The sequence below is a fragment of the Colletotrichum aenigma genome (assembly GCF_013390185.1).
Source record: "Colletotrichum aenigma strain Cg56 chromosome Unknown KSG_Cg56_contig05, whole genome shotgun sequence".
NCBI lineage: Eukaryota > Fungi > Ascomycota > Sordariomycetes > Glomerellales > Glomerellaceae > Colletotrichum > Colletotrichum aenigma.
Genome location: NW_023500911.1, coordinates 3,379,859 through 3,401,337, shown reverse-complemented (window position 1 = coordinate 3,401,337; position 21,479 = coordinate 3,379,859). Strand labels below are relative to the sequence as shown.

The following is a 21,479-nucleotide window of genomic DNA, read 5'->3' as shown; positions in this document are numbered from 1 at the left end:
CTTGTTGTTCAAAGTGTGCAGAGGTGTTCCGAGTCTCGTATCAATACCAGTACGGTCGGGCGGAGGTCGTCGTCTGGGGACCGTGAATATCGGATGGGCCAATCCTCAAGTATCCGTTCTCCTCCGCGTGAAAGGAATGTGTCGAGGCCGACTCGAGTCGACTTCCTGTTTGAGACGTGCAGGCTCCTGACCAGGATGATCTACGGGTGAGCACAAGCGAGTGGTGTCGACTGTCCGAACCAACATGATCTGAAGGAGGAAAAGAGACAGAACAAGACGGGCCGGGCATTGATGAAGAGTCGGCAAAATGTAGGAATAAGGAGCAGAGCCAGTCATCGACTCGTCGGGGCGCCGCAAGCCTGGACTGTCGCATGGCTTGGGCAGGGGTGATGGAGGGCAGGATTGGTTAGGATGGTGTCGAGAGCGTGTTCCATGTCGGAGCAGGGTGCTGGAGGTACCTGGCACCCCGAGAGAGGCCTCGTAGAAGCTGGAGATTGGCTTAGTCCCCTCCAGGATGACGGTCATCGCAGCTGGAACAGGCCAAGCGGAGGACTTAGCTTACCACCTGCTAGCCCACACAGCCAGCTTGGCGCGGGGTCGGACGAACCTGGGGACGCCAGGGTGGCCCCCGTCAATCCCACAGCTGGCGTGAGTGAGATGCAAGGCTCCCCCAGGAACATGGTCGCCGTTGGCTGTCGGTGCCGTCGTCAGCACCGTATTCGGGGAAGAGCATTGCAATCCTCAATCTTACTGCGTGGCTCGCTGTTGCCCCTGAGATGCAAGCCAGATCGCAATATATCGCATTTGCCCTGTCAATGGATTGCCCGCGTGTTGTGGTGTTCTTTTTGTCGCAATGATCTGGGCTTTGATCGATCGAGGTCAGGGCGCCCGCCGGGATGGGAGGCGGAGGCATTCGAACTGTATTAAAATTCAGACTTCTTCCTAGCCCGCCGCCACCGACGACTCTGGGGGACCGACGACTTCACCCGTTTAGTGAAACCCTTGTCAAGCCACAAAATGGCAGGGATTGGGCGCAGCAAATTAGAAGGCTCGTCTTTGGGTACTCGGGATTCTCCAGCAAGACGACTCGTGTTATCCATCCTGCAGTCGCTGGTGGTCTTGGTGGCGGACGACTCCATCCGAGGCATTCGCTTGATAGCTGAGCCGCGAGGTGCAGAGAGAGAGATGGCAACCGTCTTCGGGTTGCAGGTCAGCGGAAGCAAACGCGGCAGTACCATCCTACCCGACGTCCTGGTAGCACGGCAGTGCAGGCAGAGGAGAGCTGCGACCTCTGCCACGAAATCAAGACCATCCCATTTTGAGTGTCAACGGTGAATCGATAATTGGCTGGCGCAGGGCTGACGAAAAGTCAGGACGACGTCCAACCCGAAATAGCATCGCACACGGCTGATAGATTCAACTGAGTTATCGCATCGTAGCCTCCCTTGACCTGGCTGACGGCACGATGCCGGCGCTGACCACGTGGGAACGCCACCATCGCGAGCGCGCTCGAGGTGCCGGCGAACAGATGGTGCTTGATGCTGCTGAAGATGGAGGCGTCGGCTTGCCGTCTGAAGTGTCGTCTCTCGTTTGAAGATGGGACGAGGCAAAGACGTGGCAGCGCAATGACGGTGCTTAAAGTGTTGGGGTGCCGTATCCTCGGAGAAGCCACGAGCGACGTGCTGCTGCAGGTTGACGGATAAAACGGCTGGCTGAATCAAGCCTTCGACTTGGGGAGCCATGCATCATGTTGGCGTCAGCTGTTCCGCTGCATGGTCAAAGGTCGGCCTGGACGAGATGATTCTAGCGAGATTCGGGGTTGAGAAACCTGGAGGGCTGGGCCAAGCTTTGATTAGCCATAGGCCTTGGACGAGGGGAAACAGGCCAGAAGCATGATAGAGGCAGAGGGCGCAGATTCTGAGATGCAGGGCTAAAGACGGTGATGAGCAAGGACAAGGATGAAGCAGCCAAAGAGCTTCGTGGTTGTGGTGATGACAGTGGGAGGGTAGCATCCCAAGTGGGCACGTACATTTTCCCCAAACCCATTGATCCTTGCGCCAACTCCAGCGGGGGAAAGTGGGGTCATTTCCCGGGTGGTGGACATCTTTTTCGGGGAAACGCGACTGCAAGCTTCCCAAGCCAAAACACGCCGCCTCTTCAGCCATTTCATCCCAACCCTACGGATCCATCTGTAAGGCACAGGAGAAGCTCTCGACTGAAATAGCACACCCGTGCGCCATAGTCAACCCCTTCCCTCCGATATTCGATGCCCAGTCCAGAAACAGGTGGCGTGAATCAAACGGTCGACGGAGGAGGGCGCCAAATGGGCATCTGCTCATTTTATCTTTAATAGACCGGCACCAGAAGGGGAAATCACGCCCATCGTAATCAGGAGAGACATTCTCGAATCGCCGCAACTCACGCTAGTCAGCCCTGCAACATATGGAAGGCCGTCGATGGTGAGGGAGCACCGGTTTCGCAGACAGCAAGCCACCGAGCCAAGCCCATGGGTGATGATGGCTCACCGTTGGTATGGTTTGGCTTTAAACCGAATCTCGGGTGCGGCCTTGGCTTCTGGTTTAATCACACGCGAATCCAGGCTTTGGAGCGTGTGAATGACATGTTCCCCTCACGCCGTTGCTGAAGACCAGCCAAAATGCGGAGGAGCACATGGCCTAGCGGCTTGGCTTCGTTCAGCCCCAGCAGCAAGGCCCATTGCGAATCGAGCAGCAGGCAAGTAAAGTCCACCAACGCCGTTGTCTTGAATGAACTCTTGTTACAGGGGTCAGCGTCGAGCACCATCCTGCCTGCTCAGTCGGAGGCGAGCCGCGGTCTGTCTGTGCGTCTCGTTCAGAGTATTTCGACAAGCACTGCTACGCTACCCCGAGATGTCCATGGTTTCGACTTGCTGAGAACCGCTCACGTCCAAAAAGAGTCGAATGTGCCGCACTTGCCACGCACTCGGCCGGGAGGATACTGCGGGGGTTGTGTTTGGGTCTAGCTCTCGTGAGGCATCACCTCGGTCGGCGACAAGTGTGACGGGGAAGCCGTGGCTAGGAAAGTCATTGGCTGTTGCCAGCCTGGGTGGGCTAGCAGAATTACTAGTTGCCCGATCTACCTCACGGAGCCGTCAATTGACGACGGGTATATGGCAGCAAGACTGATGGCTTTGATCGACAGACATGGGACGGTCCATTAGGGAGGAATCAGTTTTGGACCCACGCGGATTGGGGTTGGCAGAAACCAAGAGAACACCTGGAGCAGTGCGAGTAGCACTGATCTTCCCGGACATGGCCAGACTGAATGGTCCCCCAATCTGGGCATTTGAGGGCTGCATCATTGCCGAGGTTGTCGACCGGTTGTGAGCTAGCTTTCCCGTGTGTTGCCTGGCCTGCTGTCGAATAAAGCAGAGACATGCCAAGACGCCGTCTAAGCGATGGAAAAGGACTCGCGGTTCGGCTTTTAAGTCATCGAGAGAGGACGATGCTGCTCTTTGTGGTTTGTCTGATGCGTTCAGTCCATCTCCAATGCCAACTTGAGGGTGGTCATGGCCCAGTAGCGTTCTTCTCGACTCCAAGGCGGTGCTGATCGCGTCCGCTCCATGAAAAATTGCGCATATGAGGAATCAAACTTGAAGCGGCCACCGTAATGTGATTTGCTAGGGGATGCCGCGAGCCTTCTCCTTGGATCACAGACGGGCCCAGAAACATCCATTTCGCGTCCATGTTTGCCGACCTGGATACAGCGAACAAAAGGATCAGGAACCTCACAGCTGACGGCCGGGAGAGCAAGGCTAGAGTCTCTGATCCCGGACGTATGGAATTCAGGCTGCCGAACTTCATATTAGGATTCAAATTGCGTTGATACCAAGTGATTATCCAATGCCTTCGAGGGTCGAGCCTGAAGCCTGAGCCTCCAGAGCTGACAATGGCGCTCTAGAAGGAGCTCAAGAACAAAGATGGCCCTGGGTGAACAACATTCTCATGTGCCACCTCTTTAAGCCCACGGAAAGGATTAGGTGGTGATCGAAAGAGGTCTGAAAGAGTTTCAAGATGATTCACTCAGGCTCTAACAAGCCCGTATCTTCTGCCCTCTTCCGCATTTCCGGCCCTCGCCCAGAAACACGGATGGGGCCATCGAGCCTCTTCCACCTTTGATTCGAGGCGAAGGAGGCTGCCTATGCCATCCATAATAGAACGTCCTCTCGATGCAGCCGTACAAAAGGCTCCATTCAGAAGTACCCCGTCGTTGATCTGCCATCTCCGGCCAGCGAGTCTTTCGAAACCGACTTTGAACAACATTTCGGGCTGGGGCTTCAACAATGGCGCGCAACCGCCAATCCGACCGCTGCTCGACCAACCGCAGGCCGGAGCTGGACTCTGGCAGCGGCTCACGCAAGGCCAGGGACGACTCCCGAGCAGACCGCGTCGGCGACAGGAAGAGCCGATCTACCCGTCACTCAAACAGCGAAACCCGCCCGCGCAAGCATCGAAAGCACCGCCGTCACGAAGTTGTGACAGACACTGACGGTGACTACCTGATGGACAAGACGCAGCCCAGCCCCAAACATGACACGCACCAAGGCCAGCCAGGTACCCGACAGGACACCGCTAGCTCGAGCAGCAAGAAACGCCACCCGGCGGAGCGACCCCAACGGCTGCCAGACCACAGCCGCGAGAAACCGCCCGAGCGCCGCGAGGCAAAGAAAGACTACCACTTCCGCCGACAGCTTCTGGCCCTCCTCGAACAGCAACGCCAGGTTGTGGAGGCCTGGGCAGACAGCCTCGGCGCAGGCGGCCCCGCGGAGCCGATGGAGTGGCAGCCGGAGCAGGAGCGGGTCGTGTACTTTGCACGAGTGCCCGTGGAGGACGACTGCTATGCGGACCGGTGGAGAATCGGCGGAACGAGAGAGGCGTACCCGACGTTGGGGTCGTGGGCCAGTGAACGGTGGCTCGATGGGTCACTGATGGGTGGAGCGCCGGCGGCAGCGGCTGAATCGCGTTTGGCCGAGGAAATCGAGTGACTTGACGTGTGAGACGAGTGGTGGAAACGACCAGCCCTTGAGCATCAACTTCTAATCAACTGCAATTAACTACCGGGACGAATGGAGTACAAGACTGATGACATGTCGTTCATAAAGTACTCTTGATACCTATGGGTTAACATGCAAAGTTCTGAACTAGACCGTCCTAAATTTTTTCCTAACGCCTGTCCAGATGAAGTCCGACCTGACCAAACCCATTGAAGCAAAAGTTAACCATCGTGGGAATCTCGCAAATGTACAGATTCAACCGCTAACATCCCTCTCCGCGTATCACATACATCTTTATCTATTTCGCGTAGCGGTTGTACTCGGCAGCGACGAGGCAGTGGTCACGCTCAAAGGGTTCTGCGACTGTTAGCTTGCGGGCTCTTGGCTGCAACTGGACGAGACGTACCTAGCGTGAGCTGCTCCTTGGGTGCGATGCGCTCCGCTCTCAGCTTCTCGACCTCCATGGCGAAGACCTTGGCGGCGGGGGCGGTACTGTCGATACAGTTGGCCTTGATGGAGATGAGGATACCACCGCCGACCTTCAGGAACTGGTGGGCGTTCATGGCGACGATACGGGCCTGGTCGGGCTGGGCAACGTCGGCAAAGATGGCGTCGACCATGGGCATGAGCATGCGGTACTTGAGGGGTTGGCGGGCGTCCTCGACGATGGGGACGACGTTGGTGCGCTTGGCGGCCATGCCAATCAGGTCACGGCCGGAACGGGGGGAGAACTCGACGGCGTAGACGAAGCCGGTGGGACCGACAATGTCGGCAACGTGGGAGACGGAAGTACCAGAGGCACCACCGAGGTAGAGGACCTTGGAGCCGGGGCCGAAGTACATCTTCTCGAGACCACCGATGACGGCGGCAGCAAGCTTACTGCGGAAGGGGTTCCAGACGCGGTACTCAACCTTGGTGGTTGTGGTGGTGCCGTCCTCGTTCTGGACAACGTCGTCGACGGAGACGCGCTTCTCGCCGTAGACGGACTCGCCGGGGACGATGTTGCGGGTTGCGATGGCGTCCTCCTTGCCGCGGACGACAAAGATACCCTCGTGACGGTGAGGCTCGACGATGACCTTGGCACCTCCCTTCATTCCCTTGGCTGTGCGCGCTGTTAGCTCAAAGCTGTTTCTCTCTCAAGGGGGACTCGTGGATGAAGCTTACGTCCGCCGCGACCACCGGGCTTGCCAACACCTCCACGACCGCGACCACCAGCGCCGCCACGGGGACCACCACGGCCGCCTGCTATCGCGTCAGCTTCTTGCTCTGGCATCGCCATCGATATGGTTAATTACCTCCGCGGGCACCGAAGCCGCCTCTGCCACCTCCCCTTCCGCCTCTGTCGCCGAAGCCACCGCGTCCGCCGCGACCACCTCCGCGACCTCCTCTATCACCGCCGAAACCACCACGGCCACCGCCTCTGCCGCCGGCGCCGCCACGAGCCTGGAAAGGAGCCATTGTCTCTTATCGGATGTTGGGGTATATGAAAGAAATAAACGTCAGACTACTGCCAGTCCCGCGTTGTGAGAAGTCGAATTGGTCAGAGGTGCAGGTGCAGATGGTGTCCTCTGAGGGCGGGTTGGCGCTGGAGACTACTGGAGATAGAAATTTTCCAACTTTTTTTTTTTTTCAGAGAGCTACAAGGTCCAAACATGCGTTGGATGTGGGGTGTCATTCGTGATTGGCCACCGCGGAGCTGAGATTTACCGGCCTCCGAACATGAATTTTTCTTTCCGATTAGATAAGACGGTATCCACTCTTTTGGAAAATCGGCAACTGCCAGAAAGGGTCGCACTGGTGGTGAGAAGGCACTGCACGCGAGACAAGAAATATTTCCCATCATTTTCGACAACCACAAATCGGCTGCCATTTCGACGCAGTAGATTCAGTCGCGACCTTACAAGTCAAACGCCAGGTACGCCCATTTTCTCCCATGGCTTTCTTCCCAGACTGGCGCTGGAAATGGCCGTTTTTACCCCGTAGGGTTGCGGAGCCCTAAGGCAGACCCCTGCCGTTTCCCGATCCGCAAGCGAGCCAACCCGCGCTGAAGGGCTAGGGTCAAGCAAAGTTGTGAATTTCTTCTAACTCACTCAGCCAGCCCAGACGACGACCACCGACGCCGAAACCATCACCACACCCAACGATCAAGATGGTAAGTGCTTGCTGCTTCCCCATCTGTGAGGTCCTCGCGAGGAGACCCGTCGTCGCCCTTGGAAAACCACGCCGCCGCCGTCGCCGAGAACCTGGTTGCATTTCAAAGTGCCGGGAGGGAAAACATGACGAAAATTCGACATCACCGGGACCGAGGCGGGGGGAGGATCGCAGACCGCAGACGATGTGCACACGAGACTGACACAATGGCCTGCCCATAGGTTCGTTACGCTGCGACCGAGATTGCCCGCGAGAAGTCGGCCCGCGCCCGCGGCTCCTACCTGCGCGTGTCCTTCAAGAACACCCGTGAGACCGCCCAGGCCATCAACGGCTGGAAGCTCCAGCGCGCCGTCAAGTTCCTCGAGAACGTCCAGGAGAAGGCTGAGGCCGTCCCCTTCCGCCGCTACGCCGGCTCCATCGGCCGCACGGCGCAAGGTACGACATGTCCCGGACCGAGATCGTTGTCGTCGACGACGCGGGGTCGAAGATGAACCACGAGAGGAGGACACACGAAGTACTGACCCCCAATCCAGGCAAGCAGTTCGGTGTCTCCCGCGCCCGCTGGCCCGTCAAGTCCGCCGAGTTCCTCCTCGGCCTCCTGAAGAATGCCGAGTCCAACGCCGACGCCAAGGGTCTCGACACTGGCAACCTGGTTGTCAAGCACATCCAGGTCAACCAGGCCCCCAAGCAACGGAGACGCACATACCGTGCCCACGGTCGCGTACGTACACTCTGTCACTCGACCCGCCGTCCGCCACTAACAGCCGCAGATCAACCCCTACATGTCCAACCCCTGCCACATTGAGCTGATCCTCACCGAGGGCGAGGAGGTCGTCCAGAAGTCCGATGCCGTCGTTGGCCGTGAGGAGGTCCGCCTCAACTCCCGCCAGCGCGGTGCCCGCGTCCGCCAGGCCATCACCGCCGCATAAGCGACCTGATTTCGAGTGCGGTATGACTGGTGTAACGTGAACCTGGGAGGTCTTGGGTTGATGGATGCGTGGAAAAAAATGCGGCTTTTCATATGCTGGTGTACAGGATGGCTATGGTCTCATGGCATTTAGGGATTGGCATGCGAATTCACGCAAAGGTCTGATGGGCCACCAATAAACAAAACCTGCAAAAGTGATTCCCTAAAGTGGTCCTAGATGAGCATTCATGACTGGCGTCAAACGGAAATGGATATGCATTCAATTAGTCCTCGCTGTCTCAAAACTCATAAAGTGCTTTTATGACGTCCAACACGTCTCAGTCTTTTCCCGTGGTATCATTGTCCAAACGCCGGTCAGTCCCCAAAGTTGAAATACACAGAATCCACGGCCGTTTCATACTAGTTGGCCGTCGTGGTAATCGTGCCGCTGAAGCGGCCCTTGCCGGGAACCATGACACCGTCCCTCTTCGCTGCCTCGATGACCTCTTCGTCATACCAGGATGCCCAGGTCAGGTCCATCCCGTACGCAGTCGCCAGATTGAAACGCTCCTGCGGCGGCAAGAAATTGGTGATCTTGGCCGCCAGCCGGTCGTTGCAGTGCTGCATGAACGGCGCCAGCTCCCTTCGCCGCGTCGTGATCTCTTGCGGCTCCTGCCACGGGGGGCGCAGCGGCAGCGTGTTGGTGTTGTCGATGAAGGGCACATCCAGCGCCACGTACCCACACGACTTGAATGACATGCTCTCGAGACAAAAGCTCTTCTTCTCCTTGCGCAGGAGATTTGCCCTGGGAATGAGTTTGTAGCCCTCGTCCGTTGCAGCATCGTCCAGCCCCTCGGTTTCATCGTCATTGTCCTGCGTAGCCGACAATTCTGCAATGCCAGGCACTGGTGCGAGCCGTTCGATGACGCCCGTCCAAGTGAGCAGGTCTGGCACCCGCAGCCGCATGGTGTCCCACTCGGGGGTGACAGGGTCCGGTGCCTGTGCCAGCGCCGGTGCCTGGGCATTCTGGGCACCGATGTTGAGCGCTTGAGCTATTTGCGCCGGGCCCTGGGCCAGGATTCCGAGCGGGATATTGATCAGCTGGGCTGGAGCTGCTCCTGGTTGGTTGGGTGCGGGTGGCAACGGTGGCGGCTGGAGAGCCTGCCCGTTGGCCTGGACGGGCTGCAACTGCCAGACCTGCTGTTGCTGGCCTTGCTGTGCGGCAGCAGCGGGAGCGGCCAGGTGCCCGTGGAAAAAGGCTGCATAGCCCTGCCGTCGTACAGGTGGCCCAGCCAGGGAGACGGTCTCCAGCTCCAGCTTCTCCAGAGACTGGAGGGCCATGGACCGGATCACCTGCAAGAATACGTGTGGCGCGCTGTAACAGTTCTTCAAGGAGAGATGCTTTACGTGCGGCAGGGAAAGCAAGAGGTCTGGCGACTTGGCGGCTTCGAGCGCCGGCATATGCGCGGGTATGCAGAAGGGTGCGGGCAGGACGTAGTGGTTGCGCTGCGTGATACCCGGTGCGAATTCGCCGCCGCAGATCCATTCAAAGTGTAGGTAAGAGATATTCTTCTGTTTGCCAATGTAGTCCCGCAGCACGCGGTAGGCTCTGCCGACGGCATCCACGGGCGAGACGAAGGTGTCCTCGACACAGCCGGGTGCGACTTTGGCGACCTGGCGCCAGTCTGCCACGACTGCGAGGGCGACGTTTGTGAGGTTCGGCAAGCTCTGCCAAAAGTCCTGCCGCTGGAACATGAATAGGTGGCTGCTGGGTATCTTGGCGATCGTCAGGGTCGTCAGTGAGCTAAAGTCGTTTGTGCGGGCGTTGTCGCTGAGGGCAATGACGTAGGACTGGATGAGTGCCCGGTGAGCCCACTCGAGCTCCAGAAGCATCTCTTTCTGGGCCCGTGTCAGATTCTTGGGCTGCAGAGGGTGGCCGGTGGTTGTATCAGCCAGCGCCGAAGCCACCGCGCGCTGGATCGCAGCATCTTCTGCGTCTCCGTCAACGGGGTTTGCGTTGACGTTGGGATGCTGTTGCTGGGCAAAGACGTTGATGGCCAGGTCAGGCACGGAGGCGGTGCGCTCGTCAAAGTCAATGTTCATCAGCGAGACGTTCTCCGTGTTGAGAAGCATGTTGATGGCCTCCTTGACCTGCTCCTGCGAGTAGCCGGCATCCTTGACCATCGACTCCAGCACTGTGTACTTGAAGTCGCGGGGACTTTCAAAGGCAAGCTTGCGGGCATTCATGTTGGCCGACTCGGCTCGCGCCAAGCGCCGCTGCAGCAGCCTATACCGCAGATTGCGCAGGCCGAAAACTGGATGCGGCAGCGGCGGGCTTTCGAGCTGCTGGTCCGGCCCCAAGAGGTAGCCCAGCCCGGCGTCGCAGCAGAGGCCCAGCTCCTGGACGTGCTTCAGACACTTCAACGCCTCCTTCATCGATGCGGTCTCGTCGGCGGTCTGCTCGAGTCCTTCGAGTTCCGTGTACCGATGATACGATTCGTGGGGCCACCGGTAGATTCCCCAGTAAGAGGTGACGGCCTTTTGCGTGGGCTTGATGGGGGGATATGCCAGACTCTCTTCGTCCAGCTCCAGCGACAGGGCGAACCGCAAGATGTGGTTGCCAAAGGACTGGAAGATGCGCATTCCGCTGGCAAACAGGGTGTCGGTGCATGGTTGGGTCGTTTCCTCATCCTCCTCGCATGCCACCTTCCTCCGGGCCTTGTACATCTCTGACCGGAACGGGACGACGACATTGCGAAAGTACTTGGCCGAGACCATGCGGTCGAACTCGTGGTTGACCAGTCGCAGGCTTTTGACGTCGGTCCGAGACAGGTAGGTGGTGATTTCGTCAAAGATTTCGACAGGGACTTGGGCAGGCGGCCAGGTGAGCTGCGGCGGGTCTGAAGCCATGGAGTCAAGCCTTCGTCGTTTCCGGGGCATCTCCAGCGCTGCATCCCGTTCACTCATGGCCGTTCGGGTATCCACTCATGGGTTGGATTGCCTGGTCGAGGCAATTCGGTCGGCAGTTGTCGTCGGTCGCGGCTGCCGGGAGATCGGTCGATGGACTTTGCCGTCGACTACAACACGGGCGTGAAAAGCAAGCGGAAGTCTATTTTCGGATAAAACGACTGTGTACGAATGTTGCTGGCCAGAGGGTCGGCCAAAGGTTTGTTTGTAGTCGCAATGGAAGCTGTCGGGGTGGATCAGGCGGGAGCGGGTGACGGCTGATCCGCGGCTTGAGAGTATGTAATTAAAAGGTGCTAATGGAACAGGATAAACAAATCGTGGAGTTCTGTTGCGACGAGTGTTTGACGAGACTCGACGAACGCTGGCGACTGGGAGGTTGATTGCAAGAACGAAAGCTGGAAAGAAAGTACGTCTGGTCGAGGGATGATCGTCTTTGGGACGAGTGAAAGTGAAGTCACCGAGGGTGGTTTGCGAGCCACTTTTTTCTTTCTGGCGTCCTGAAGGAAGGGCACACGTACTCGCCATTGGCTGTTTGCAGAGACTTTGCACATGTGGCCTGGGCTTGGGCGGGGGTGGCATGGCATGGCAAATGTTTCGCTGCTCCAATCACCTCATTGTTCGGGCACCCTGAGCTGCCTGCTTCCCACGGACCTGCCCCGGCTGGCGGGGATTTGCGGCAATGGCCGGGGGCCAGGTGCCGCCGTAGGTAAGCCTAGTGTAGGTAGGTTTAGCGGGTGGGTCGGAGAGTCCAGACGCCGAATCCAGGGCATGGAAGCCTGAGAGGCTTCTGGAACTCGTACAGTTGTCACGATGCCGCTCGCTTGCAAACAATGTGACTCGGTCATTTAAAATTATCGCAATGTTATCCACCGGCTCAGTCAATGGCCGACCAACTCAGCCACGGGATGCCGTGGAAATACATGATGGTATATCGAAGAAAACTTGTGCATATTTCATAGAAAACCCCCCCAACGCCATGGACTAACACTATTTTATTGCTGTTCCTGCCCTAAGAGGCTGCGGACTTGACGGGCGCTTTGCCTTGGTAAAACCAGTACCTGGTAGGCTGTTAGCGATGCTGCGCAGACGGGACATGTTTGGAAGACTCACTCGGCAGCGTATTGAACTTCGAATGCGGCGGGCTGGCCTTGACAAGTAGCGGGAGCGCTGCCGCCAACAGTGGTGATGCGGTAGACCTCTTGAAGGTTTCCGGTACTTCCCGCCGTCGTAAGAAGCTTCAGCCACGGCACGGCGCCCTCACCCTGCTGTCCCTTGGCCGCCATGGTGGGCGCGGCAATGGAAGAGTTCTTTGCGCACCATGCGTCACCAATCTCGACTCCATCGGTCGCGAGCTGGAAGAACGGGACGCCGGTGGTGGGGAAGATGTGGTGTCCAGAGATGGCAAGGCTGCTGGGGCCGAGTCGCTGTTGGTCGTCACTGTCGGTGAGGTTGAACTGCATCGAGACCGAGGGCAGCTTCTCGAGGAGGTCGGGGTACATGGCAGCCACGCAGCTCGCGTTGAAGAGCGTGGCTTTGGCGCCAGTGGCGACGGGCACAGCTGTTGCGTTGCTGGTGTCGCATGTGTAATTTTGGGTGCCGCGGCCGATGGCGACGTGCTTGAGAGTCAGGCCCGCGGACGGTGGAGGGAGGTCCTCGGCAGCTGGTCAAGTCAGTTTACGATGGTCGACCCGCGCCAGCAAGGGCCACCCACGAGAAATCATCTTGGCCTTGGTCAGGTCGCAGACCGGTTCGGCTGACAGGTACTTGAGCGCCTGGACCTTGGTGGCGAGCATGTTGAAGTACTCGGAAATATCCTCAATATTTCCCGGCAGGGCTGAGTTGAGGTTGAGGGTGGGGTATGTGGGCGCCGCCAGGGCGAGGGATGCCAGGGTTGGCACCAACAGAGTCGCGAAACGCATGTTGGTGTTGATGGGGGCGGACTGATGCGGTGTTGGTGTTGGTGTTGGTGATGGTGTTGCCGGTCGTCGTGTGATTGTGCCCGTTACCAACAGTCAGAAAATACAGCCCAATTCCAAGCAAGGAAACCGAAACCAAGGAAACGAAGATAGGAAACAACGAAGAAACGGAAATGGAAAGGAAAGGGAAAGAAATACTCGTCTCTGAATATATGAGCTAGACTTTGTGGTGGAAAACAAACGAGTCTCAAGCAGTCAAGCGGGCAGCCGGTTTTAATATACCACAACATCATGAACCCTCCCTCTGGCGGCAAACAGAGCGACTGGCCGCTCTCCATTTTGGCAGGGACCGACCTGCCAAGACCGGCATAGTCTCGCGGTTCGAAAAAGATGGCGGGGAGGGGGCCAGGGTCTCCCGATGTGGTGTGCAAGGCAACGCGTGGGTATTCGTAGGAGCCAGAGACCAAGACTGGCAGCCGCCCTGCCATGCAACCGTACGACGGCAGAATAGAAAACGAGCCAGGGCGGGAAGTTGAACGAGAGCGAATGGAGTGGAGGGCGGGATGCACGTAATGTCGGAGTGGAGGGTGGATGGTCAGCGATCTTCGTCGGGGTCTTTCAGATGCAAGCGCCCGGCCCGCCCAAAGGCTTGGTCGAAGTTGAGTAGCGGGGACATGTCTCCGCGGGCTTCAGAAACCCCAATAAACATGCCGCGACCGAAGAAGGAGAGGGTGATGGCTGCGACGAAGGCACATCCGTCCATCTCGAAGCCCTCGTCGCCCCAGTCTACAACCCCGTCTTCGTCCGCGACCCGCGATCTCCATCTCCAGCTGCCGCGAGACGGCCCGGTAAACGGCTCTCACGAACAGGGCGGCTAGAGACCGAAATAGCACACCGCGTCAAGACTCGACTCCCATAGGCCCGTCGAAATTGGCAGGGACGGTACGACCTTGTACCCGTCTTCTCCCCGGCGACGCGCCCACGATGCAGGTATCCGCTCTTGTACATGCTTTTGGCGCGCCAGACCACGCTGTTGTCGCCGTCCCATTGGCTGCGGGCAGAGACCCCATTTGGGCCGCGGAGACGGGCCAGCGCCAACAGCCTTGGTCGAATGGCGTGCCGCTTTTTGACATCGGGTGGCAGGCCTGGAAAGACAACCCGACAAGAATAGAACCGCTTGCTGGAGAGCCACGAGCGGTCGGTGCCCGATTCTTGTCCAAAAGATCTCGCTTGGCGGACGGTGCCGTCCCTGGGTATTACGTGATCTGGTATCTATCTGTATTGATGAGATCTCACTAATGCCACATTCATATCCGTACATAGCCAGACGCCGCCCAATCGTCCAAATGCAATATCAAAATGGTGCGTACAGGCCGGCCTCGTCAAAGACCTTGCCGTTGCCAGCCTCCTGAGACTAGTGCCCGTTGAACCCTTCTTCGTGCCAGTCGCCGTGACCGTCGCCGGCCCCATGGACGCCGCCGGCGCCCGCTGCGGCGGCTCCTGCTGCCGACTTGCCAAGGTTGCTGGCGTGCTTCTCCACGTCGACCGTGCCGAGCCAGTATAGAGAACAAAAGACGAGGAGGTGCAATGCGACACAGTACGCCGCAAATAGATTTCTGCTTGTCCGTGAGGCCAAGACCATCCGCGTCACCGAGTACACCACGCGCTCCGGGAAGCTCATTCGCTTGTAGGCCCTGGCCGACTCGCGCCCTCGGAAGGCGGCAAACGGCGAGATGTTCGATTCGTACGCCTTGCGGTACCTGTCCATCGTGATGCCTGGGTTTCCGGTCCCGCCGATCGATACCGTCGACGGGTTGGGATTTGAAGAGTATGCCGCCGACGACGACGACGCTGACGGGCCGGCGCGGTTGTACGTCGACACGTACCTCGTCTTCTCATACAGATTGAGATTATCCTTCTGGAGGGCCGACACCTCCTGTCGCAGTTGCGAGATGGTGCGGTGGCTCTCAGATAGTTCCCCCTCTAGTTGAGCGATCCTCTTCTTGAATCGGTCGCGCTGCGCCGTGATCATCGGCAGGATACCTGAGCCACCGCCCATCGGCTCTTCGCCAACCGTGCGAGGGTTGATGCTGCTGATGATTGACGACGTGGGCGACACCCTTCCTCCGACAGGCCTTCGCCCCGGCGCGACGGACGGTGCGTACCGGTTGAAGGTGCCGGCTACGGACGCGCCTGACGGGAAAGCATTTGAGGACTCCGACTGCAGCGTCGCCAGGTCGTTCTCGAGCCGCTCGTTCAACTGCTGCGACTTTTCCAGGTCCATGTTTGTCCTGGACATCTCCTCCTGCAGCTCGGACAACTTTGTCTGGAGGTCTTGGTGGGAAACGCGTAGAATGGTGAGTTCGTCGCCAAGCTTCTTGTTACGCGCCAGAAGCAGCTTCTCGAGCGTGTCGCCTTGGCTCTTGGCTTCGGCGGCAGTCTCTGTGGCCTCTCGCACATCGTCATCATCGCCCGTGGAGAACTCGATGCTTTTGAGCACTTCGAGCTCTTGCTTCACGTCGTCGTAGTCGCTCCATTTCTGCACCTTGGCCTTGAGGTTGTCGCGCTCCTCCTTGAGCAAACCAACCTCCCTCTCCAGGCCACGCAGCCTGCTGTCAAGGTCACGCTTGAGTCCCTCCTTCTCGACCCGGGCCGCGTCGAGCTTCCGGATGAGCGACGAGTTCTCGGACCGCATGCGCATGTATCCTGGGTCGTCCTCCAAAGCCACAGGGGCTTGTGATGGCATGGACGACTTTGCTTGTGCGAGCTCCAGCCGCAGCTGCTCGTTTCGCGCCTCGATCTCTGCCAGGCGCGCGCTCGTCCGGTCCAAGTCAGAGTGCAGCATCTCAATCTCGGCGCTGGTGACGTGGGCCTGTCCCTCTTGGTCGCCGTCGTCCGTCTTGCCCAGTCGCTGGTTGACCTCGTAGCTCGCCTTGATCTCGTTGAGCAGGCGTTCCTGATTCTCGACCTTCTCCTCCAGCGTCTTCTCCTTGGACGCCCAGTTGTCCTTCTTCTCATCGAGAACAGCAACCCAGGAAGCCTCAACCTCCTTGACCCTGCTCTCCAGGTTGCTTTCGAGCTCCTTCTTCGCCGCGGACTCGGTTTGCAGCTTCGACTCCGTCTCCTCCAGCTGTGTCGTCAGCTTGGCCACGGACTTTTGCAGGTGCTGGTTCTCTTCGGTGAGCTTCGGCAGTGTGTCTTCGGAGACGAGCATAGAGTCGACGGACGCCTCGAGCAGGGGGTACGGGTCCGGGGCATCGGATAGAGACGTGTAGGCTTGCAGGAAGGCGGAGTTGATTGACTTGGAGTGGTTCGTCAGGAGGTCGATGAAGGTTTGGTAGGCTGCGACAGTCAGCAAACGTCGCTACGCTGCGGCGAAACACGCACCCTTCAAGAGACCCTTGATCTCGGACAGTTTCGTGGCATCATCAAGCTTTCTAAAGTCCTTGGTCTTCTGTGCTAGCTCCTTTCGCTGGACGGTCGAATCCCTCTGGTATGCGACAATCTCGGAGGCGGTATTGTCGAGGTTCGAAATGAGGTTTGTGTAGTCAATGGCTGTCTGGGTCAGTCAAACGAATCCCACACGGCGGACAAGCTCCTCCTTACTTCTCCAGGCTGAGATGGCATGTTGGAACTTGTTTCCCCCGTCCGGCATAGCTGGACCCGGCTTTTCGGCATGCTGGGCGTTGGCGTCGGCGGCCAGGACTGATTCGACGAGGTCTGCCATGTCTACGTTGGTGTCTGTGGCGGTCGATGGTTCAATTCATCACTTCATCAAGAAAAGACGCTGAAGACGGGCTCCCGGGTCGGAGTCGTGAGCTGTTGAGCTTGCGTTCAGGTGGTTGTGTTTCGGCTGAGCTCAGAGTTCGAGAACGTGTTCCCTTTCCAGGTGACCAATCAGTGGGATGCAGGCGGTTTCCAGGGGCGCACAGGCAGCCAGTTGATCATCGTGCCTGCGGAGCCACCCCCAGGCGCGCCGCACATGCTTGCGCCGGTAGGCCGGCAACCAGGTGCATGAGTCCACTAAGACGCTAGAGAACGGGCTGCCTACGTAGGGCCCTACGTAACAGAGCGGGAGCTATTGGAGCACTTGGAAGCCTGAACCTGGTGTCACCCACCCGCCATCAACCAAGCAGCTTTCCATGCCGGAGCTTGCCAGCCTCAACGCAACGCAGCAGCAGCATCCGTACCGATCGCATCACGACCTTGACTCCGCGCAAGGGCAACGGCAGACGATGGCGTAGCATCCCCGATGACTGCACAAGCGACAGACCATGACCTCCGAAGATCCAGACGACCAGCGCTCGTCTGCGTCTGGGAGCTCCGATGCGATGGCCCGCAATGAGGGACCCTTTGTCTTGCGCACGCTGATGGACGAGGTGCCCTTGTCTGCAGATGGCGCCGGCGACGGCGTCAAGATCAATTGCGTCGAGTACCTAGGTGAGGCTCTCGTGCTGTCTCGGATTGGCCTTCACTGACACGTCTAGATCATAACCTTTACGTCGGCACGAGCGCATCCGAATTGCTTCACTTTGTCCAAATCCCTCCCGACCCCGCCGACCCAGCCGGACGACCTGCCTTTATACTCGCTTCGAGGCTGCGGCCGGCGTTTGCCGAGTCTAGCAACTCTCGCCCAGGCGTGCAGCAGATCCTGCTGCTGCCCAAGGTCGGAAAGGCCTGCATCCTTTGCAACTCGACCGTCACATTTTACTCGCTCCCCGAGCTGAGCCCGGTATTCGGCACCACCCAGGTCAAGAACTGCAATTGGGTTGGCGGCGTGGACTTGAATCAGCCCCAGGATGACGATGGCGACCCAACCGCGGGCGTGTTTATCCTCCTGTCGTTGAACCGGAGAATCCAAGTCGTAAGAATAGGCGAGGTCGCCAGGGCCGTCAAGGTAGTCATGCCCTCCATCTCACCCGACGACGACTGACCGCAGCTTAGAATATCGACGTGCCCGGAACGACGATATCGGTTCGCAGAGACTCTATCGCATGCGTGGCGGACGCCAGGAGTTACTCCCTGCTGGACGTCGACAGACAGCTTCGCATTCCGTTGATGACTATATCGTCCCTGGATGATTCCCAGCCCGCGGGGGAGATTGGCCAAGCCCAGGACATCGCTGGCAGCGCCGACGGAGGGATTCTGAGGAGCGTGTCTGCGGCTCAGAACCGACCGCTGCTGTCCGCGGGAGACCCCCATGGACATGCAAGAAGCACGAGCCTGGGTGGCCTCCTCAGCGGACGTCGTGACCAGAGTCCGCAAGGGGCGGTAGATCGCGTGCTCCAGGGATCGTCGCCACCGACCCCCTCGACCAGTCCGAGGCCTTCCGGCGAGGCCCAGGTGCCCCCGCCGTCGACAGACAAGCCACTGCCTGCTGCGCCGGGGGCCCAGACATCTCCGACGAAGCCGACGCCGGTCTTCCTCAAGCCACACATTGTCTCGCCTACGGCGGAGGAGTTTCTACTTGTCACCGGCACCGGGCCTCTCGACCCCGGCATCGGCATGTTTGTGAACCTCGACGGTGATCCTACGAGGCCGACCGTCGAATTTGACAGGTATCCCAGGGAGGTCGTAGTAGATGGCGGGTCGTCAGACATGTCGTCGTCCAAAATGGCACTCGCGGACGAGGAGGAAGGCTATGTCATCGCGTCCATGACGAAGGATTTCGATACCGGCCTGCGTCACGGGCTGGAAATCCAGCGGTGGGACTCTGACGGCACAGAGCCGACAACATCAAAATGGTGGCTCGAGATAGACTCGCCAGACACAGACGCCACGATGCCCCTGGGCATCAGATCCCTCATGGGCGTGGAGGAGACGCACTTTGAGGAGATTGTCGACCGGCTGTGCCAGAGAAAGTTCTCGCCCTTTTCCGGAGGCGGGCTAGAAAACCCGATTTTCTCCCCGCGGAGTGCAGATGCACGCACTGCCTCATCCCTGGAGCGAATGACCAAGGAGCGGGAGCTGTTCGATTCTGCATCGCAGGACGAAGACGCGTTGCCGGAAGGGTGGGAGGAAAGCAGGAACGCGGAAGAAAGAGAATTCGCAAGACGGCTGGCCGACGCCAGCTCGAGAATCGCAGTCTGGTCGGGCGACCACATATGGTGGGCCGTTCGCAATCCCTTGCTGCTGCGGCTCGAAGCCAGGCTCGAAGCTGCTTGCGCACAGGATGGTGCTTTCAACCCCGCCAAGCTCGACCGACATGCGGTTTTCACGGTCCTCAACTCCTTCCGGGGCCAGGACGCCAAGTCAGAGTTGGAGTTCGTGACGTTCAGCTACCTGCGACAGCGCGCCGGCGTCCTGCTCTTGACGAGCCTCTTCCACGCGGCGGAGGCTCCGTTCTCGGACGGCGAGCTGAAGGCGCTGGAGGAGGTCCTCGTGGACAGCAGCCTCGACCCGCGCGTGGTCCTCTCCCTGGTCCCCGGCCTGCGTAACGAGATCGTCGAGAGCCGGAGGGGCATTTGGATCTTTGGCGGGGTGAAGAAGACGACAGAAAACTACCTAGAGAGCGAGCACTTCCAGAAGGCGAGCCATTCGGTCAGTGACCTCGATACCAAGGTCATGCAGTTCCTGCGGCGCTTTCTGGCGGCTTGGAGAAAGAAGAAGGGCTTTGGCAGTGTCGCTGACGAGAGCGAAGTCTTCCGGACGGTCGACGCCGCCCTTTTGCTGGTGCTTCTCGAGCTGGACCAAAAGTCTCCCAAGGGTCTGGCGAAGAAGAGTTCCTCCGTCAGGTCGGAGCTATACGACGTTGTCGACAAGGGCGTAGACTGCTTCGACCGGGCGGCCGGGCTCCTGGAGACGTACCACCGTCTTTTCGTGCTCAGCCGGCTGTACCAGAGCCGAAAGATGGCGGGCGACGTGCTCGCGACGTGGCGCCGCATCGTCGAGGGCGAGCGGGACGACGGCGGGGAGCTGAGCGACGGCGAGCAGCGCGTCCGCGAGTACCTCACGAAGATCAGCAGCCAGGCCCTCGTCCGCGAGTATGGCGTCTGGCTTGCCAGCCGCAATCCCAAGCTGGGCGTGCAGGTGTTCGCCGAGGACAAGGGCAAGGCAGCCAAGTTTGAGCCAGCGCATGTCGTGGAGATCCTCCGCGAAGAGGCGCCCGACGCGGTCAAGTACTACCTCGAGCATCTCGTCTTCGGCAAGGGGCACACGGAATACGTGAACGATCTCATCGCATACTACCTGGACATTGTCATAAGCGATCTCGAGTCGTTCCCGGAAAGCCGAGAGGCCTTTGCCGGCACATACACAGCGTACAGAGCGCTGCAGGCGCCCAAGCCGACCTACCGACAGTTCCTCACGGATAACGCGCCGGAGGACAACGAGGTATGGCACAGCCGCCTGCGGTTGCTGCACCTGCTCGGGGAGGCCCACCAGTACGACGCCGCAGCCATCAGGGAGCGCATCGCGGCCCTCCCAGACGAGCTCCTCGTCCCCGAGACCATCATCCTGGACGGGCGTGAGCGACGGCACGAGGACGCCATCCGGCTGCTGGTGCACAAGCTCGGGGACTACGACACGGCCGTCTCGTACTGTCTGCGCGGCGGCTCCAGCATTTACAGGCGTCCCGACGGCAGGCGGGAGAGCACGCCGACCCACGACATGCAGGCGCGGCTCTTCCGCGCGGTGCTGGGCGAGTTCCTCGCGATTGAAGACGTCAGCGACCAGATCGAGCAGACGAGCGCGCTGCTCGAGCGCTTCGGCGGCTGGTTCGACGTGGAAGACGTGCTGGCCCTCATCCCGGACGAGTGGTCCGTCGACGTCGTCGCCGGCTTCCTCGTCACGGCGCTGCGCCGCATCACGCAGGAGCGGCACGAGACGACCGTGACCAAGGCGCTCAGCTCCGCGGAGAACCTCCGCGTGAACCACGATCTAATCGTCAAGGTGGACGAGAAAGGACCATCGATAGAGGCGCCGAATTAGCGTGCCGTGTACATAGTTTGGCATTTAGACTCAGTGGTAGCAAGCGACACAATGATATTGAGAACAGGGCTCGGTCCCGTATGGTATACGAAAGCGCGCCATGGCGCACCTGGTTGACGGCAGCCGTCGGGACCCGTCCGCTCCGGCCACGGATGCGGGGGGTGGCCGGACTGTTCGTCGTGAGACACCATGCCGGCGAGGTACAAATTCTCATCGTCTGGATGAGTAGTTATCCAGCCGTTTCTGCCAACACATTCACCCAAGGCCCGCGACGCACCACCTCCGCCAGACAAACCATTCCGCTCATTTCCCAGGCCACCAGCGGTAGGCATGACAATGACATGCCCTGTCAAGACGAGAAAGACTCGTTTATACGCAGTTTGCGTAGCTCGCCTTCTCAGCTCCAAGTTCTTGGTTGTGCAGACCGGCTTAGTGATCTGATGACGCACATGTCTCGCAACCCTCACCTCCAGAATGTACATTAAATCGTGTAAGTGGGCGCGGCTGAGGCGCTGACATGACGGAGCCGCAAAGGAAGAATGCGTTGAGCTTGGCCTAGACAGCAGTTCGGAACGAC

At 59.1% G+C, this 21,479-nt stretch overlaps 7 protein-coding genes across 7 annotated transcripts; 3 read left to right on the top strand and 4 right to left on the bottom strand.

The window, feature by feature from the left end:
* Nucleotides 1-4,321: 4,321 nt before the first annotated feature.
* On the top strand, nt 4,322-5,023 carry CGCA056_v008573 (uncharacterized protein; the record flags this gene model as incomplete). The annotated part of the gene is made up of 1 exon (XM_037323820.1): nt 4,322-5,023. One exon carries the CDS (start codon nt 4,322-4,324, stop codon nt 5,021-5,023), a length of 702 nt encoding a protein of 233 aa, XP_037178189.1.
* A 307-nt stretch (nt 5,024-5,330) lies between these two features.
* On the bottom strand, nt 5,331-6,490 carry MED36A (Mediator of RNA polymerase II transcription subunit 36a; the record flags this gene model as incomplete). Its single annotated transcript, XM_037323819.1, has 4 exons — nt 5,331-5,389; nt 5,439-6,134; nt 6,197-6,274; nt 6,328-6,490. The coding sequence occupies 4 exons, from the start codon at nt 6,488-6,490 to the stop codon at nt 5,331-5,333; spliced, it is 996 nt and encodes a 331-aa protein (XP_037178191.1).
* A 691-nt stretch (nt 6,491-7,181) lies between these two features.
* rpl-17 (60S ribosomal protein L17) lies at nt 7,182-8,112 on the top strand (the record flags this gene model as incomplete). Its single annotated transcript, XM_037323818.1, has 4 exons — nt 7,182-7,184; nt 7,405-7,618; nt 7,717-7,904; nt 7,954-8,112. The coding sequence occupies 4 exons, from the start codon at nt 7,182-7,184 to the stop codon at nt 8,110-8,112; spliced, it is 564 nt and encodes a 187-aa protein (XP_037178192.1).
* A 398-nt stretch (nt 8,113-8,510) lies between these two features.
* Nucleotides 8,511-10,526, bottom strand: CGCA056_v008570 (uncharacterized protein; the record flags this gene model as incomplete). The annotated part of the gene is made up of 1 exon (XM_037323817.1): nt 8,511-10,526. One exon carries the CDS (start codon nt 10,524-10,526, stop codon nt 8,511-8,513), a length of 2,016 nt encoding a protein of 671 aa, XP_037178193.1.
* A 1,540-nt stretch (nt 10,527-12,066) lies between these two features.
* On the bottom strand, nt 12,067-12,976 carry CGCA056_v008569 (uncharacterized protein; the record flags this gene model as incomplete). Its single annotated transcript, XM_037323816.1, has 3 exons — nt 12,067-12,115; nt 12,168-12,717; nt 12,769-12,976. The coding sequence occupies 3 exons, from the start codon at nt 12,974-12,976 to the stop codon at nt 12,067-12,069; spliced, it is 807 nt and encodes a 268-aa protein (XP_037177628.1).
* A 1,411-nt stretch (nt 12,977-14,387) lies between these two features.
* Nucleotides 14,388-16,700, bottom strand: COY1 (Protein CASP; the record flags this gene model as incomplete). The annotated part of the gene is made up of 3 exons (XM_037323815.1): nt 14,388-16,315; nt 16,361-16,528; nt 16,580-16,700. 3 exons carry the CDS (start codon nt 16,698-16,700, stop codon nt 14,388-14,390), a joined length of 2,217 nt encoding a protein of 738 aa, XP_037178381.1.
* A 547-nt stretch (nt 16,701-17,247) lies between these two features.
* On the top strand, nt 17,248-20,902 carry Tgfbrap1 (Transforming growth factor-beta receptor-associated protein 1; the record flags this gene model as incomplete). The annotated part of the gene is made up of 3 exons (XM_037323814.1): nt 17,248-17,413; nt 17,461-17,837; nt 17,918-20,902. The coding sequence occupies 3 exons, from the start codon at nt 17,248-17,250 to the stop codon at nt 20,900-20,902; spliced, it is 3,528 nt and encodes a 1,175-aa protein (XP_037178379.1).
* Between the last annotated feature and the right edge of the window lie 577 nt (nt 20,903-21,479).